The sequence below is a fragment of the Strix aluco genome, chromosome 1 (genome assembly GCF_031877795.1).
Source record: "Strix aluco isolate bStrAlu1 chromosome 1, bStrAlu1.hap1, whole genome shotgun sequence".
In the NCBI taxonomy this organism is placed as follows: domain Eukaryota; kingdom Metazoa; phylum Chordata; class Aves; order Strigiformes; family Strigidae; genus Strix; species Strix aluco.
Window position 1 is genome coordinate 52,851,055 of NC_133931.1, and position 18,309 is coordinate 52,869,363.

Below are 18,309 nucleotides of genomic sequence, written 5' to 3' on the forward strand. Positions count from 1 at the left end.
GGCAGTGACCACCAGCTGAGAGTCTACATTGGACTTGCTCTCACAAGAATCCCAAGTCTGTCTGCCTGCCTGTCCATCATGGGGGGTAGTTTTAAGTCCAGACAGCATTGTTCTAGCCCATTCCTGCCAAGGACTTCTGAACTGCTCTAGAAAATGTCTCCTTCACAGCAATAATGCACCATGAACTCAGCATCTTGTAAGAAAATACATTAAAATAGTTTACAGAGGACAAAAATACACCCAAAACTCATGTAGGTTTTATTCCACTCCTTTTCCCCTCAATATGAAGGCTACTCTGCTTTTGTGCCCCTCCCACCTTTCCCCCCCACCCTCAAATAAGCAGATGCAATCAAGGAGAAATTTATTTTGAACCAATTCTGCAAAACAGTTCAACAATGCCATACTTTATAAAAATACTTAGTTACATAATTAAACTTATTACTATTTATATAAAAAGTGTGAATGTGAATTTTAAACTCTGTTAGGGTAAGAACCACATCAAGGTCTTCAGGTGAAACAAATAAATTTTCATAAACATACAAACTCTTTTGGAGAAGTCTTATAATACACAACCATTTACAATGAACACGTTCATTAAGTTAGTGTTTTATTCCTTTACTATACAAGTGTTATTACAATGAACTGTTCCATTCAGTAATTAAAAATCCAAACAATGCCAGTGTCATTTTTGGCATTTTTTGTTATAATTGTATTAATACATAAACTGATATGATTGTGTTATTCATTTTAAAATATTTAGAAAAGTTAAAATTCCATTTTATTTTTTGGGTTTTTTGAGTATTTTTTGTGTGTGGTTTTTTTTGTTTTATTTTTATTTTTCTTACATAAAGCCCTTTTAAAATTCGATAACTGCAGATGTACATGTGATGAGCAATGATGAGGGAAAATGAAAAATGATGGCACTGTCCTTACAAAGATCTGTTTGGTAGTTGGATTCATGTAAACTCATGAAGAATGTTTAGTACCAGAACTATATCACCAGTTTTCAGAAATTCATTTGTTGGATAGCTTAACAATGATAATATGAATTCCAACCTAAGTAAGAGTTTAGTGTTTCAAAATTAAAGTACATAAGCCTGATCAGAAATTCAAGAACCTCATGCAAATTTTTGAGTAAAACACATGATGTTATTGCTTGATATGTCAGTAGCCAAAGAAAATAAATCTAGATGTAGTGTCAGCTGGGCTGAATGCCAGCAAATTTCAATGCCACTATATTCGGACAATAATAAATATATTTTATCCCTTTAGCTTTTAAACTTTCACATTTTCTTTTGTTTATTTTTAGTTAAATAATTCTGTAGGAAGGGCAGAAGTGGGAAGAGCAACTGTGTGTGTGTCTTAATAGTCAAGAAAAGCAAAAGTGCAATCAAATCCCTGAACCAGTGACAGCTAGCATTTGTGGCACCCACCCTTGTTAACACATATAAGCCACATACAACAGTACCAAACCTGTCTCTGAAAAAGGACTAAAAAGTGGCCATTTACCAGCTTCAGTCTTGCTTTCCTGGTGAGCTTTGTTCAGGTAGTCTTCCCACATAAAAGCTCGCCGTTGGACTGGAGCTTAAAAGACTAAAGGGTTTCCCCCCCTGATTGTATTACATAGCTTCAAGTTCAAATATCATCATACTTTATTAACACAATTTTATAAAATATTACCTCATTTTCTAGTTACCTTCATTATTCTTAATCAGCTATGCAGAAAGAAAAAAGAAAAATCTCTCATGCTACTTTCCAGTTATATTAATACAAGTATTAACACAGTGCATTATGCTCTCTAATTTCACTACTGAGGTCTACCATTTAGATCAAGTTTGCCATTCACTGTTCCAATTTCTCTTTTAACCTGCCTACCCTAATTAAGTCCATGCAAGAGGAAGCTTAAAGATCAAGACTATATATCAAATACAGTTGTACCATTTTTTTTTGGGGGGTGGGGTGCACACACATGTAATTTTGAACACAGGGAGTTTTACAGAACTGGAATAGAACTGCTTGGTCCCACAAAGTTGTTCTGCTTTAAAAATGTCTTACCCCAAGATCACTGATTCCAGACAATTCCCTCTTTAGTCAAATCATTATCACATGTTGGGAAAATAAAGGATTTGAAACATTGGTTTTTCTGCTATTGTTCACACCAACACTTGTTTTTCTACCCCATATTTTCAGTAAGCTTCCTTTGGACCCTGAAAATAAGTTGGGAAAAAGGAAAAAATAAAACCATGTCATTGGTAAATTAGATTATAACACTTTAAAAGTGGTTTTGTGCAACTGCATTATGAAATTCCAGTTTGCCATTAAGAGCATGCAAAGTAGCGAAGATTTTCTTTCCTTTGATTCCTTATAGACGTCAGGAATTCTTTGCAAGTCTTTTATATTTGGCAGATTTGTGCATGTTATATAGACTGTTGGCTTATAAATTGTCTCCAGGCTGGTACTGTGGTTCTGTAGCAGTAAAGTAGTCCTCCAAGAAAGACTGTATATATTCAAATGTTGGTCTCTCATCAGGGTCCTTCTTCCAACACAGTTTCATTAACTCGTGGAGAGACTCTGGGCAGCCTTGTGGGCAAGGCATCCTATATCCACGTTCCACTTGTTCCAGAACTTCCCGATTCACCATCCCTAAAAGGAAAGCATTTTAGCTCTGAATGACATCATGCAAAGAACAGCTTCCAAAAGTTTTTCAAGTGTCTCTCCAGCTGCAATGCATGTGAATCTACCATAACAGAACCTTTAATGAACGTGCTTTATAATGAATTAATTTTTTACATTTTGCATTAAACACATTTTCTGAAAATCATTTCATTACACTGGTAATTCATCAATTCTAGGTCCTTCTTCCATTTGTATGCTTTCTCATTCCCACTGCCTTGGGCCTGCCCTTTCAAAAAGGAAGCTCAAGCACAAATACCTCTGCCTGCCTTAGGTTCCATTCAAGGTCCACTTATTTTGAAATCAGGCCAAGAAAAAGGCATTTTATACCTAACAGAACTGCTTTACAAATCCCAGTCAGAGGAAAGTATCTGTCAAAATGTGTTACATATGTTTACGTTTCAAAAACTGGTCTAGCAGGTTCACTCTACTGATGCTCACTGTAGCCTGGGAAAATGTCAAAAGTAGAAATTTCAGGAACAGATAGGAAAACACTAATCTGAAATTAAATATCAGTCACATTTACAAATGCTACTATCTTAAAACACTTTAAAAAATACATAATAGTTAATCTGTAAATAAAACAAAGCAGCTTTGTGAACAAAGCAACCAGTGAAGCGTGACTAAGTTTTTCTCTCTGCTTGTCAAATGTTGACTCTGAATGAAGGCAAAAAGTACGAAAGGGAGCTTCAGAAGCACTGAATACAACAAAGGAAAAAAAAAGTACTAATTTTTCCTCTTACCTGGATATGGCACTCTGCCCTTTGTTACCAGCTCTGTCAGTAAAATTCCAAATGACCACACATCTGACTTGATTGTAAACCGACCATACAATGCTGCTTCTGGAGCGGTCCATTTAATTGGAAATTTAGCTCCTACAAACATTGGAAAGACAGATACTCAATTTCGCCTTACTTATGCATCATTTGCTTACACTTCCAAAATATTTTAAAAAGAATACTGCACTCAAAACATTTTTACATTTTGCTCTGTTGACAAAATTCAAGGTGGTTTAGGATTTTAATACTTCAAACTGGAAACCAGTTTCAAAGTAGGGCAGCAACTACTGACTACAATTTTTGGAAGCAGCTAAGAATCCAGGATTCTTAATTAAATATGTTTCAAAAAGTGTGATGATCTTCACAATCTGATGAGCAACCTCTCTGGAATCTCAGCTTTCTTCAAACTGTAGCAAGTTTTACCCCAAAAAAACCCACCTAAAAACATTTTTTGAAAACATAAGCAAACTGCCAGATAATTTTGAACATTAAAAAGTTTACCAAAATTGCACTTAGGCAAGGGGGACACCTAAACATAGCTATCAAAGCACACATATATATAATCTTTATTCAGGTGGACAGAATACACAGACACATTCTGCTAAATGTAATACTTCTAAGTAATTTGAAAGTAACTGGTCTTATTTATTCAGTAAATAAACCAGTCTTACCTTGTCTTGCAGTGTACTCATTGTCCTCTATTAACCTTGCTAAACCAAAGTCTGCTATTTTACACACAAGATTGTCTCCTACAAGAATGTTAGCTGCCCGGAGATCCCTGTGGATGTAGTTCATTCTTTCAATGTAAGCCATGCCATCAGCAATCTTAAAAATAAAGTTTTATTAAAGATTATTTTTCATGACTATATACATTTCTCCCAAGCATTAAGCTGTACCCCTTTATCTTAGCTCCATTCTCATTGTATAAGTATAGGAAGTATAGCATAGCAAGAGCTTGTGACAGCACTGATCAGAGTGTGTCTGGCTATACAGTATCTGCTAATTGGGAACCAGACTGTTTATTCGTGACAAATTACAAACTTACACAGAAGATGTAAGACAGAACAGCATACAATAGCCAGAGCACTCAATATTTACATTTAGTTGGTATCTCATACAGTTTTAAATCTCTTCTCTAAGCACAAAATACAGTTTTCTTGGTTTATACAAAATACCTGAGCAGCCATGTCGACCAGCTGTGGGAGTTTTAAGTATTTCCCTTCTCCTTCTTTAAGGAAGTCTAGCAAGCTGCCTGTAAAAGATGACACATTTGGGGTGAAAAAAAACCCAAAAAACCCCAAAAAATTAATTTTACCTGAAAACATGAATGAGTTGTGGTTTTTTCCTAGACATTATGATTTACACATTCATTTCCCAAAATCTGTGTTTGAAAACCTGTTATTTAACAGAATACATAACTCAATGACTATGTGTGATGCCAGTTGACTCTGCCCTGATAACTAGTTAGTACAGGTTTTACTCAAGTATTTTGGAATTCATTTCAATAATTCAGATAAAAGAGCACTAACGAAACAGACTGCTGCTTGATGATTATGTAGCAATACATAAGGATTTTTCTAATATTCCTGGTATCAATGCACCTCCTAGTTGGACTTTTTTCCACAGTGAGATTTATAATTGAACAAAAAAACCTCCTATCCATTACTTAAACTCTTCTGCCAGCTCCAATTATATACTAGAGAAATGATTCTGAAATTGTTGCTTTTATTTTGTTGCTTTTTATTCCTTACATTTTTAACGATATATTATCTTCTCCCATTTATATAATGCAATCATGTCCAGAACATTACAACATGAGTAGCATTTGAAATTATTTCCAAGGATCTGCACTCCTTTTATGACAGTAATAACCACACACGTGGTAAAACTTTGTCTCTGACATAACCATTTTCCCTACAGGTGTTATTATGCCATAAGGGTATAGGAACATGATCTCTTTCTTAAGAAACTGGTGGAGACTGATAACCAATCAGTTGCATCACACTCAAAATTATAACAACAAAATTACAAGTGTGGTGATGGGGGGGGAAAATCACTGAACTGCAGATCTTGCAGTGGATTCATGGCTGTAGCCATGATTAAGATACCTCCGATGTGGTTGTAGTCACTTGCTGTATTTTTACATTGAAAGTGAAAGTATGGCAGGCCAGACCCACACTGCTGCTCATGTTTGTTGTATGTGTTTTCACAAGCTATTTCCCATCTTGGTTCATGAGCTCAAAGGACCGAAGAGGAGAAAAGATTTCACATTGACCTCTAGTAACCTGTCCACATTGGAAAAAAATCTGGGTATTGTGCAGTTCTACCCAACTCTTTTACAACTCTTTCTCTTGTAAAAAGAGAAAGAAAAGGAAAAGGGAAAAAAAAAAATTGTTCTACTAACTTTCAAGTATGAACCACCAAAGAGGTTTTATTTTTTGGTAAAATGTGAGAAGTTTTAAATTGGAAACAGAGGCTTCCAATGGTATTTTGAATCCATAACTTAGACAAACATGTAACCTTTCCAATTCTTTACTTCTGCTTTTGTAAGGTAACATCCCAGTTCTGGTTTTAATCTTTACTTTTTCTTAGGCAGAATGCTACAAAGCTTTTTTTTGTTTTTTCCTGATTGCCTTGCCAAAACCTATTTCTAAACAATGAAAACTGATTTTACACGGCAGCTTTAAGATCTGACCAAGACTGTCTAACGTTACTTAGGAACAACAACAACACAGAAGGAACTTTTTATATTTTCTATTCCTTTCTACCTTTTCAAATTTATACAGTGCTTAAAAACCCCATCCAAAGAAAAAAAAAAAAAAAAAAAAAGACCCACATATTTGTGGCAAAGTACTGAATACAACCAGCCACTCTCTTGGACTTTTAACACTGTTCCTATTTCTTACCAGGGTAGCAAAACTTCTCTGTGAAGTGAACAGAAGTCGGCATTTTGTAAAACTGGAATAATTGACTTGAAAATCTGATGATTCTTAACACTAATATGCTTATGATGTTTATTTCTACATTCAGCCTAAATCTCTAAATCTGTTTCCACAGCAGGGGGAGGGGGAAATGATATAGAGCAAGGGAAGAAGGATGAAAGACTGAAAACAAGGAGATTAAGGAAGGAGTCTGGAAAAAAACCTGCTCAACCTTTTTAAAGTTTACTATTACACTGCTGGAAAAGAAAAACTAAAAAAAAAAACCAAAACCTAACTGATTCTGTCACTGTGAGCGCTGTCTGTCCACAGGCAGGTGTATTCTCATAACAATACACCCAGTTACACCATCCAATTTAAATGTAACAGGCAGTACACACTAAAAAATGAGGAGAGAAAAACCCAATCTTGTACTTGGAAGATTAGCAAGGGTGACACAGATGTGCAAAAAAATCATGCCTCCACCCACGATCTAAATCAAAACTGCTTCAAGTAGGTCAAGTGTTGCTCATTTTAATTTAATCAAAATTACCACTTATACTCCAGTCAGCTTAAACCTAACATAATTAAACATTTAATTTGTTGCTGGGATCTTAAATAATCTTTTAAATGCAGTATCTTCAAACTATTCTGTCACACACCTTTTGTCATGAATTCAGTGACGATGTAGATTGGTTCCTCAGAAACAACAGCATATAGTGGAACAAGTTTGTCGTGTCGTAATTTCTTCATGATCTGAGCCTCCTGCAGGAAAGCTTCTGGCATCATTGTACCAGGTTTTAGTGTCTTGATCGCTACTTTTGTGGTTCCATTCCATGTTCCTAGAGAAACAAAGTAGATTTTATTCTCTCCTACAATACCAAAGAGATCTTCTGCTCAAACTGTTTGGTTTTGCTTCTGTTTTGATAGCTAACAGTATAAGTTAGAACTATACTGAATATTATATTTACCTTTATGTGACTGATCGTAATTGGTACTTTTCAATTTTTTAGCAGATTATCTTTTCAGATCCCAATACTGACTTACTATTTACTATACTATTGAAACATTCACGCGAACAACTGAAAGGTGTCACATTAAGCTCTTACCCATCCATACTTCACCAAAACATCCTTGGCCCAACTTAACTTCCAGCCTCAAAGATTCTCTAGGAATTTCCCAGGCATCTTTTGCCAGTCCCTGTGTTTGTGGTTTCACAGTGGGACACACAGTTGTTAGCTTATGACACAGCCCATCGGCATGTTCTGGAAAATGGAAAAAATAAGCTTTGTTGTTAAGCAGGGGTAAGACTATAACAAAAGTAACACCCTAATGTTAATAAAAAGATTTACTGTCTGTTGAAATAAAAAAAAAAAAAAAATTACTGTGAAATTTAAAAGTTGGCTACATACACAGTTTTTCTTCCTCATGATAAGCACAAGGTAGCATTAGGACACTAGAACTTGGGCTTACCTCTGTAGTGTTTCACCAACTTCTGCAGCGATTCAAATTGTGCTCTGGTTGTGATATAGTATCCACCATTGTCAAGTTTTCTGATTTTGTAGTGTTTCACATTATCACCTCTGACCTCATCCCAGTCACGTATGGAAAGCGAGTAAGCACCTAGGAAACAAGTCATACTTGTTTTTTCACCAAAAATTAAAAAACATATTTAACGTATCTCCCCCACTGCCATTATACACATACATGTGTGCACACAGGTAAAATGTGATAGATGTGGAAATACTCATCATGTCCACCCTGGCAGGGCAGGGGGGGAGTGGGGAGGCAAGAAGGGAATGAGAGAGAGAAGAGATATACATAAATATATATACCTTTAGTGGTTTCACTCTCTCTTACTAAGAAAATACCACGCTGGTTCCCAGGATTTAAAAGTAGCCTTTCTGCATCCTTCCTGCCCATCTTACCAAAGTACCACCTAGAAAATGTTAAAGGAAATTTGTGTAAGTAAAAGCTTCCTATGCTTTGGTAATCTTATAAATACAAGATTTAGAAATCTCAAGCATTGACTGGACTACTAATATCCCAAAGCAGTTATACATCAACAAAAGCAATGACATCCATATAATCAAAAGATTAAGATGACCTATTTCTATAGGACTCTTGTTTCTATTGTTTGCAAAATACATGTGAAGAGGCCTCTATCCATAAATACTATGTTTTTCTGATGGTTTAACAACAGACATCAACAGGACTTAATATTTCAAGTAACACCCTCCTTCTGGTTAAGAAGGTCACAGTTCAAGCTGAATCAGATGACACGCTGGTGGCACACTCAAAACACTGCAGCAGCTGAAACGACCTTCTCTGAGAAGTTTTGGCTCTATGTTAGAAAACAGTATTTTCATATAATTGGATTACGGGTTCATACAGGTTGAAAGGGGCCCTCGGGAGGTCTCTGGTCCTGCCTCCTGCTGCAAGCAGGGTCAGCTATGAGCTCAGACCTAGTTGCTCAGGGCATTGTCCACTCCAGTCTTGAAAACCTTGAAGAATGGACCCTGCACAGCCAACCTGGGCAACCTGTGCCCCTGTCTGGCTGTCTTCAGGATAAAAAGGTTTCTCGTATCCAGCTGGAACCAATCCTGTTTCAATTTCTATTGCCTCCTGTCCTTTTCTACCTCAGTAGAGAAAGCACTTTTTTCTACTGATAATGTAGAAACAACCCTGTGGTAGGTATTTATTTCTGAGTAACACTCCATCTTTGTTGCATCATTCCGATACTGAAAAGTATGCACATGTTTTAAAACAGTTTTTTCTTGCCTTAAGTTCTTTCACAAAAGGAATTTCTTCCTTTATGCTCCCACATGTCCCTGATGAACTGCCTGCACACAGCTGTGTCTTGAGACAGTGATAATTTTAAGGTCCATCTCCCAGTGAATCCTCAGACTTCAGAATAACACTTATTTTTAACTACATTTTATTTTGATCGTGTGCCTCAGAAGTCAATGTGATGCAAAGTGTGAATTTCAAACATTTTAATTTGGCACCATCATAGCATCAAGCAAATCTGGCTTCATGAATGTTGCGAGAAGAAAAGTAGTATTGGAAACTGCTGCAAAACAATGGTTTTGCGGGTGAAACATTTTGGGGGGCAAAAAAGTAGGTAAGAGGGATCATTCTGTTGGCCTGTGAACAGAATGGCCTGTGCAATCACTTAGGAATTTGAAACTTATTCTTACTTTTTATTGTATTTGCAGTTTGACTGTTTAAGTGGAAGTGCAAAGTTAGAATTGGATATGAGTGTACATACACCTGAGAATTTGGATGTAACCTATAATCTTATTGGTGCAAACCTGAATCCTAGCTAATTACTTCGCATGAAAATGCCTCTTCCCCAGACTACTACAACAATTTACAAACTATATTCTAAAGTGCTATTTTATTTCATTACCTATAGAATTTACTTGTTCTTTTTGTGAGCATTAAACATTTATATTACGGTATCATTCAAAAGGCACATGGACAATATGGATCTCATCACAAGAAGTCTGTGATAAAAATGCATTCAGGCTTAGTAAAGACCACCTAAAGAAAATCCTAGCACCCTGGGGCTGTGTATTGCTTTTGCACTTATAACTCCAATGGCAATCACAACACAGAACCTATAAATGTTATCAAAGCCCAGGACTAACAAATGAACTTTAAAGCAAATGAACTCTACTCCAAATGTTGTGGTGATATTTAATAAAATTAGCACTAGTTCTTTAAAACAGTCAGTTTAGAAAAGCTTCCTCACTTGTCACCCCTCACTCTCACCTCCAGTCATCACATAAACCTATGACAAATCCCTGTTTTGCCAGTCTTTAAGAGCAATACTTTCTTTGCAGAAACACTGCATTCTTAGTTTGCAAAGAGCTATCGTTTCCATTTTACCACCACTGCAGCTGTAATGACAATATGCTTTTATCGCATAGGTTAAAAAAAAGAAACCAAAAACAAACACCTCAACTTTTTTCAAAAGATCCGAAATCAATAATTTTAAAAGCTGCTGAAAACCAAGGGCATAAAATAACAGTGCATCTTTGATGCAGTCACTTTTTAATAGCAAAGAGCCAGGTGAGAGCAGCAGCAACATGCTAAAGTCTCAGCTGGAGATTCAGGAAACATCTTGGAAATCGGGCACTTTTCCCAGAAGTGCAGTAGCAAACGCAGAAGTGCGCAGATCATGTATTGGGGAATTGCTTATTGGCAGTACCACGCCTGTATATCGAAAGCAAGAGCTGTGGAGCTTTACATTTCTAGTACAACAAATACAATTAATCCCCTGGAACAAGCATAACCTGAAACTGTACCGCAACTCACAGTTCCCACATTAACTTTATGTGATTCTGTAAGCACTCTGGGATCTTTGTTTGTAAATTAATGTAGGAAGTACTGGTACCCAAAGCAATACAGCTTTCCCAATTCATAGTAGTCCTTAGTGTGCCTAACAATTTTGTCACCAAAAAGTGGTTATAGATTAATAGATTAGCAATAACTGTCCACACAAATGTTTTTTTTTAAAATGTAAGATTAGGTGCTACCAAGGATATAGCTGATCTTGAATTACGGTTTGGCAAGCAAAAGTAAGGATAAAAACCTAGAGTTGATGGTGTGTGAACTCTTTAATTAAAAAACATAATTTTTTGCTTTATATGAAACAATGCATGTCCCCCAATTCTTATCTTCATTGTTGTATTCTCCCATCCTTTTTCCTTTAGCCCTACATACAGCAGGCAGAAAACTTTTGCATGAGTGTCCGTCCACCTCACACTTACTAATGATTATACCTTTGACATCATCCAAGTATCATTGCTATCCTTTAATTAGCAGCATTATCCTACTTTACCCTTCAATGTTACATATACTGAATTAAAGGAATAGTATCATCACAGGGCACAAAGTGTAGAATAGATAACAAGAACAGATTGACAGGATACGGTGACTTACTCTTCTGCTTGAATGGAGTCTGCAGGAGCTACGTAATTGCTTGGGATGTAGCCTGTTTTTCCCGTAGCAATGGATCTTGCTTCCCACCAGTCTCCTTCCCTGCAATGAAACATCAGTTATCTCTTCCACATATAAACAATACATCATTCCCTAGCACCTATAACATCCTCACATATGAAAAGCAGGTTAAATTTAGGTAACGTGTTATTTTAACTACGAAGGCATCTGAAATATGCCTCTTAGTGGAATTTTGCGTTTTAAAGATCTGGGGTTTGGTCTTTTTTTAAATGTAAAAGGAATTGATTATCAGTATATGCAAAATGCAAACCTACAACAAAATGTTTTATGGCAGAGATGTGTAAAACTTCCCAGTTCTCTGGTCTTCACCTGCCTCTCCCAGATCATACTGCCTGTATGATGACAGTGAGCAATAAAAGAAGGAGGAATTCAGCTAATAAAATCAGAGAACTGAACGAATGAAAAATGTTACATGTATGAATTAGAACTATTACTGCAGCCAAAAGCTGCATGCAAAGAGATCTCCAAGATGAACAAATGATTTCTTTTTCACTAGACTTCTAGAAATCAGGCTGTAATACCATAACGCTGTTGCAACTGAACTAGAGTATCAAACTACTCAAACTATCTGAGCATGGATTTACTGTGGGGGCCAGCTAGATGCACTTCCACGGCGACATGTCCCTGCTACAGGCAGTGCACTTGCCTCCCGCATTTGCAGTGCAGTGCTGCCGGCTGCACCCACCTTCCCCTGAGATATAGAAACCTGTCAAGAGAGAACCTGCAAGGTGCAGAGCCTGGGATGGGACAATATGTATCTTTACCTCAGCTGCCCCGAAGCAGGTAGCTGTGCCTCGCTGGAGCAGGGAGTGGAAGGATGCCACCCAACAACTGAGGAAGAAAGGCTTGGGGCTGCCCCAGTCACTACAGTTCTACATTTGCACCCAAACCTGACCTCAGCGTGAAGGCTGTCATCCTACCAGTATCAGTATTTTAATGCCATGCTTATTGAATGTTGCATGCATTTAAAAAAAGAAAAATCAATTTACTCTTCACTGAAATAGGATACACAGATTTCAAGAAGAGTTGAGGATCTATTTATTCCCAACAACAACCAAGTGAAGTCTGTGAATGAGAACACTTACGTGTTATTTATTATCTGGAACCGTTCACCTTTCTTAAATGAAAGGTCATCTGTAGTTCTAGCTTCATAATCATATAAGGCCACAAATACAGTTACACCACCTTAGGAAAAAGAAAAAAAAACCATAGGATATAGCAGTAATGTTGCAACACTTGATTTAAGGACTTGTCTGTGAAACAAGTCATCAATTTTGATTTGGAAGCAACTAAACACTCTGGGTTGCATCCCATTTTGGAAGCTGGATCAATAATCAGCTCATTTCTTAAACCAGAGGAAAGTCTATAAACAGACACCCTAAAAATATGCTTCCACACCAAAAAGGCAGCTAGAAACATCACTGGAAGTACATTAATAATTAGAGCACTTATATACAGAATGCTGCATGACACATCAGCAGTGAGGAAAGCCAGCTTCTTTATTAAGCTAGCTTATTGCTAAGAAATGCAATTCTAGAAGATCCTACAACATCACAACAGTGAACCATCAGCCACTAATTTTTTACAAATCAGTTTACTGTTGAACTTAGCTGTAAATAACTGATGTGTTCCCAACTTTCTGAGGTTACACATTAAGATCTGCTCAAGGAATTGAACCAGAAATAGAAGTATTCTGTTGGGGACAAAGCCATTTTTCTGCTTTAGGACTAATGATTTTTTTAATTCCATCAAGTCTCCCCATCAGTGAAGCAGACCCTTGCCGAGGATGATCCATCAGTGCATTACGCCAGAGAACAAGGACCGAGATATATCACAGGATGAGCAGTTGCACTCCACCAACCCTAAGGAATTTGCTTCCCCATCCCACTTCTGGCACAGGGCACGTTGTTGAACATGTCCCACAAACAGGATACATGTGTGAGGGAGGCTCCTATACTTATGGTAGGAAAACTCTTCCTACACTTTCTCACAATTAGCATGACAGTGATCTTAAAGGAAGAATACATAAACAGGTATTGCCTACACCTAATATTCTTTTGCAGTGTACACTTTCTGACGTAAGAGGTCCTAATCACTTAAATATTTTCATTTGATTTAGAGTCATCCTGTGATTACAGTCTCTTAGCAGGCCTCAGCTGGAAATGAATTTACAGTTCCTCTGGGAAAAACAGAACAAAAAATCCCCACAGGAGGTTAGAGTAATTGAGGTTGTTTTTTTTTTTTAAGTGTGATGTATCAACTGAAAATGAATTAGAATATTCCCTAGAAGTTAACAGTTCCTAATCCAAGTTAAAAATCAACACAGTTCTACCAATTTTTGCCTGCATTACTATGTTACTGCATTATTTTGATAACACAAACTGCTACTTGGAGCAAGAAGATGGTGGGAATACATATCACATTCACACAAACAGAAATGAAACGTTATAGAAATAAACCATCTCTAGAGAGTTCTTTAGCAGACGAAGAAAATCAATACTCTCAAGTCACAGTATCACAAAAGTTTTTAAATGCATACAAAGAAATTGGGAGACTCCAAGAACTTCGAAACAAACCGTACAACATCTAGAAAGATACCAACGTGGGAACAAGAGAGATTAATTCCTCTAGACAGTGTAGCATTAGTCAAAGTAATGGATTCAAATGTAAACCAATGTCAGTAATTACTGTTATCAGTAATTATTAATATTGTGTACTCTTAATTATTTTTTAAGAATTGGAAAAGCTAACATATAATCCTTGGAAAATTTTGATTTCAACACTTCAGCTACCATAAAACCCCTTTTTATTCTTACTTACAAGTGTTATTTATTTCATACTAAGAATAATAAAATCCTTAAGGAGAACAGCACCAGCACAGAATGTTTTAAACAAACAGATACTGCTCAAATGATTTTTGAAGTCTCTTGCGGTTGTTTTCTTTGTGAATCACTGCAAGGTGATCTAATTTAGCTGTTCAAGCTATTTGTGGTCATAACATTTCCCTTATAGGTTATCCTTCCATTAGGTCAGTATTCCCATCCTCTAATCTAGGACTGGTTTTGGAGAGAAGACTTTATTTTCTTGTTCAGCACAAGGCTTACAGAGCACTAGTGCTTACACAGCTTCATGACAGCCAAGAACAGCTGTCCATTTTTCTGTTTTGATTTTCAGTAATGTCCTATAAAATCAAAGTATCTGATGATGGAGAATGCGTAATACAGGAGCAGTGTGACTAACTCAGACTTCTCTTTTTCTGCTCTAGAGGAATAAAAGATGGCTCAACTCTTTTCAGCCTCACTACAGGCCACGATGACAACCATATCATCCTCTTGTCAGACATCACTGATGGACTGGATAAGTAGTACTGACACCTACGTCCTGTTTGACAAGCCCATCTATTCTTCTCTCTTGTGAAACAAAGGGCCACAGAATGGGATACGGTGTTTTATTCGTCACAAATACGAAAAGCTTACAGCCAGATGAAGTTTGTAATCTTATTCATTCACAGAAACAACCAATTTTGATTGATCTGAAAATTGGTACTGAATGTACCAAAGAATTGTTGGTGCAATTTTTATTTATTTATTTATTTTTTGTGTGTGTGTGTGTGTTTGTAGATGGGCTGGTTTTACAAAATGAGGAGGAACAACTACATATTTGGTACCATTTTACCTGATCACAAAACGGTGGGAGCGTTCACCCAAAGCAGCCTGCCTGCTGATAACTGAATTCACACTGATGCAATATTAGAGTATCTTTCCATGAGAAATCTCTTCTGTTGACTCTGGTCCAAGGTCATGCTTAACTACCAGCAGGAACGGGGACAGGCAAGAGAACATTCTGGTCTCTGCAGTAAACGATTTGTAGTCCCTGGCAGGGGGCTACATCCTTGATGTCTGGTAATACCCAGGAGTGCCTGGATGCACTGCTGGAGATTCCCATGTGAACAAAGAACCAGATCTAGTAAGAAGAAATACACAGAGGTTCCTGGAGTAGATAAAGCATGATAAACTTTCCTCAGTGAAGCTCATGAATAAAAAAAAAATGCTGCCATTATTTCATTTCTGCATATGTTCATCCAAAACAGGGATTCAGTGCCAGCTCAAAAATTTTGAGACAGGATAGATGCTCATTTTAATAATTCATTTTTTAATGAATTCCCAAAAAGGGAATACGAGGTGATCATAACCTGACAATTCATATTTGGTTTTCTGAATTGCTTAATGTCAAGGCCACAGTGGGTTTTCATGGATCTCAAATTTCTTGTCTTTAAAAGATTTTAAATGCTACTGTAAGGAAGAAAACACTTAAGCACTATAATTGTGCTAACATTAGAGGTTGGTGGAAAAACTAAAAATAGACTAATAAGGAATTATTTACCATTGTCATGGTTTGAGCTCAGAGGAAAACCGAGCGCCATGTAGCCACTCACTCCCTCCTTTCCCCACAGTGCTGAGAAGGAGAAAATATGGCAAAAGACTCGGTGGTTTGAGCTCAGAGGGCAACTTAGCACCATGCAGCCAGCCGCTCACTCCCCCTTTCCCCCCACAGCTCTGGAAAGAAGAAAGTAAAGCAAATGGCTCAGGAATTGAGATAAGGACAGGGAGGGATGATTCATTCATTACGGTCACGGGCAAAAGACAGACATGTTAGGGGAATCAAAAAAAGAACATAAATTTAATACAGACACTAACAATACACCACTTAACAGAGTAGGACCATGAGAAGCATTACCACATCTTGAAAACACCTTCCCCCATCCCTCCCTTCTTCCCGGGCTCAGCTTTGCTCTCAATATCTCTACCTCCTCCCACCAGTGACACAGAGGGGCAGGGAATGGAGGGTATGGTCAGTCCTGCTGCTTCTTCCACCTCAGCGAGACGGAGGCCACAACTTCTGGCATTCCTCCCCTGATCCAGCGCAGTCCCCCTCTCACAGGACAGAGTCCTCCACAAACTCTCCCAGACATGAGTCACTCCCACAGGCGTGTGGGTCACCCCCACGTGTTGCAATCCTCCCAGCGCTGAACTACAACAGCAGGGGCTTCTTCCCATGGGGTCCCGGCCTTCTTCAGGTGCAGTCACCTGGGTTGGTGAGGGGCCCCCCACAAACCTCAGGTTAGCATCTGCTCCACCATAGACCTCCATGAAGGTGAGGGGGCACGGCCCTGCCATCTCACCATGGGATACAGGGGAGTCTCTGCTCCAGTGCACCTCCTCCCCCTTTCTCCTCCTTTCTTCCACTGACCTCGGTGTTCACACTGATGTTTCTCCTTGCAACTTCTCACAACTCCAGCTCCTCCTTCCAGGTTTCCCTTCTTAAATATGATTTCGCAGAGGCGTAGCTAATTGGCTTGGCCTTGGTGCAAAGGCAGGTCTGACTTGGAGCCGGGGCAGCTTCAAGAAGCTTCTCACAAGGGGCCACTGCTGTAGCCCCCTCCCCTGCTACCAAAACCCCCCGCCACTAACTCAAACCAGGACATTGTATTTTGTGAAGTGTCTGTGCAAAGCTTCTAGAATAAATTACTCTTTCCTTTCTCTCTCAAAAAAGAATAAATTACAGCTTCCTCTCAAAAATATCCAGCAAAATTAAGTGAACTTCTGAGATTAGCCATGTGCACAAAATCAATGTTTATGTAATGAAGCTTAAGATTTTGATATAAAGGTGAGTTTTTAAACTCAAATGTGCATATTGCTTTAAAATGTTGTATCTTCAGAGACTTTACATCTCAGTCAAGAAGGTCTCTGCGCCTTGTAAATTCTATTTTTACATTTTCAACTTTGGTTTTAATATGACCACCAACAACGAGAATTCTGCTCTTTTATTTCACACACACAATGTTCATATAGTAAAGTACACAGACTATACTGGATATCCTGTTTAGCTTTATAAATGAACAGATTCAATGCTGCATTAATATAAGTAACTTACAGCTAATCAAGTAAGTCTGAAAATCAGTTTACAATACCAGTTTCCTGAATTTGAAGTGTTTTGCATTTTGCACCTCTCTCCAAAAGTTTAAAGCCATTATCTCAGGTGCATCCATCCCTTCAGCAGCTTAGAACTTCTAACACAATTCTATCAACTATTTCCATTTCTGACTTCAGTAAGTCTTAAATTTCTCTGTGCTGTGATCCTAACACCCCTCTCTCAAAACAAAAGCCAAAACACCTAACTCCCAAGCCCCAGGCACTAGTGAATACAGGCTGAATTATTATCTGAGCAGTAAAGATACTGAAAATCAGAAATCCCTAAAAAGTAATTTATTTCAAATATTCAATTTATTTCTGTGTGGCAAGGGGTCATAGTATTTTTTGGAATATGACTGTCAAGCTTTAATAATAATAATAATTATAATAGCAGCATCATTTTATGTAACACTCACCTGTTAAAGTACTAGGATATGGACTTGGCACAGCTGAAAATGAAGACGATGCTCCTCCAAAAGGTGTCATTCCTGAGGGCCCTCCAAAAGGAGTCATGGAATGACTATTAAAATTAACTGTTGATCCCTTTACTGACGGTGACTGTGTTGCTTGGCTGGAGTCTGATCCGTAATGGCTGACGTGGGAAATAACAGGTTCTGGAGTATTATCAGTTCTGTACTTCATGGCTGGACCTTTATCTTCTTTGCTTTTAATGCACCCCATGGTTGATTCTGTGAGAATGAGAGGAAAAAATATGTTCATCTCTATGTTGCATCTTTTCATAGTTAACACAGAAGATTCCCAACAAGTTACTGAAAATGCTTATTTATTACTGGTTAAAAAATCCATAACAACCCCTAGCAATTGCTCCCATGTGCAGTTTATAAACTGTGTTCTGGAATAAAATCTAAGTCATTCCCAGACTAGAGAGGACATAATTATCTTCCTTTACAACAACACATACTAACAGCACATTTGGAT

The 18,309-nt window shown here is 37.7% G+C and overlaps 1 protein-coding gene across 4 annotated transcripts in view; it reads right to left on the reverse strand.

Moving 5' to 3' along the window:
• Window positions 1-344: 344 nt before the first annotated feature.
• YES1 (YES proto-oncogene 1, Src family tyrosine kinase) overlaps window positions 345-18,309 on the reverse strand; it is a 51,909-nt gene continuing 33,944 nt past the window's right edge. For 3 of the 4 annotated variants that reach the window (XM_074821216.1, XM_074821226.1, XM_074821207.1), the window contains exons 2-12: window positions 17,787-18,059; window positions 12,484-12,583; window positions 11,321-11,419; window positions 8,206-8,309; window positions 7,844-7,993; window positions 7,480-7,635; window positions 7,033-7,212; window positions 4,628-4,704; window positions 4,124-4,277; window positions 3,417-3,548; window positions 345-2,643 (exon numbers count right to left, since the gene is read on the reverse strand). In XM_074821216.1, the coding sequence (XP_074677317.1) occupies window positions 2,435-2,643; window positions 3,417-3,548; window positions 4,124-4,277; window positions 4,628-4,704; window positions 7,033-7,212; window positions 7,480-7,635; window positions 7,844-7,993; window positions 8,206-8,309; window positions 11,321-11,419; window positions 12,484-12,583; window positions 17,787-18,051 (1,626 nt within the window). In that variant the 5' untranslated portion in view covers window positions 18,052-18,059 and the 3' untranslated portion in view covers window positions 345-2,434. Of the gene's footprint in view, window positions 2,644-3,416; window positions 3,549-4,123; window positions 4,278-4,627; window positions 4,705-7,032; window positions 7,213-7,479; window positions 7,636-7,843; window positions 7,994-8,205; window positions 8,310-11,320; window positions 11,420-12,483; window positions 12,584-15,781; window positions 15,948-17,786; window positions 18,060-18,309 lie in introns of those variants that run through there. The other variant, XM_074821236.1, reaches the window with a different exon arrangement.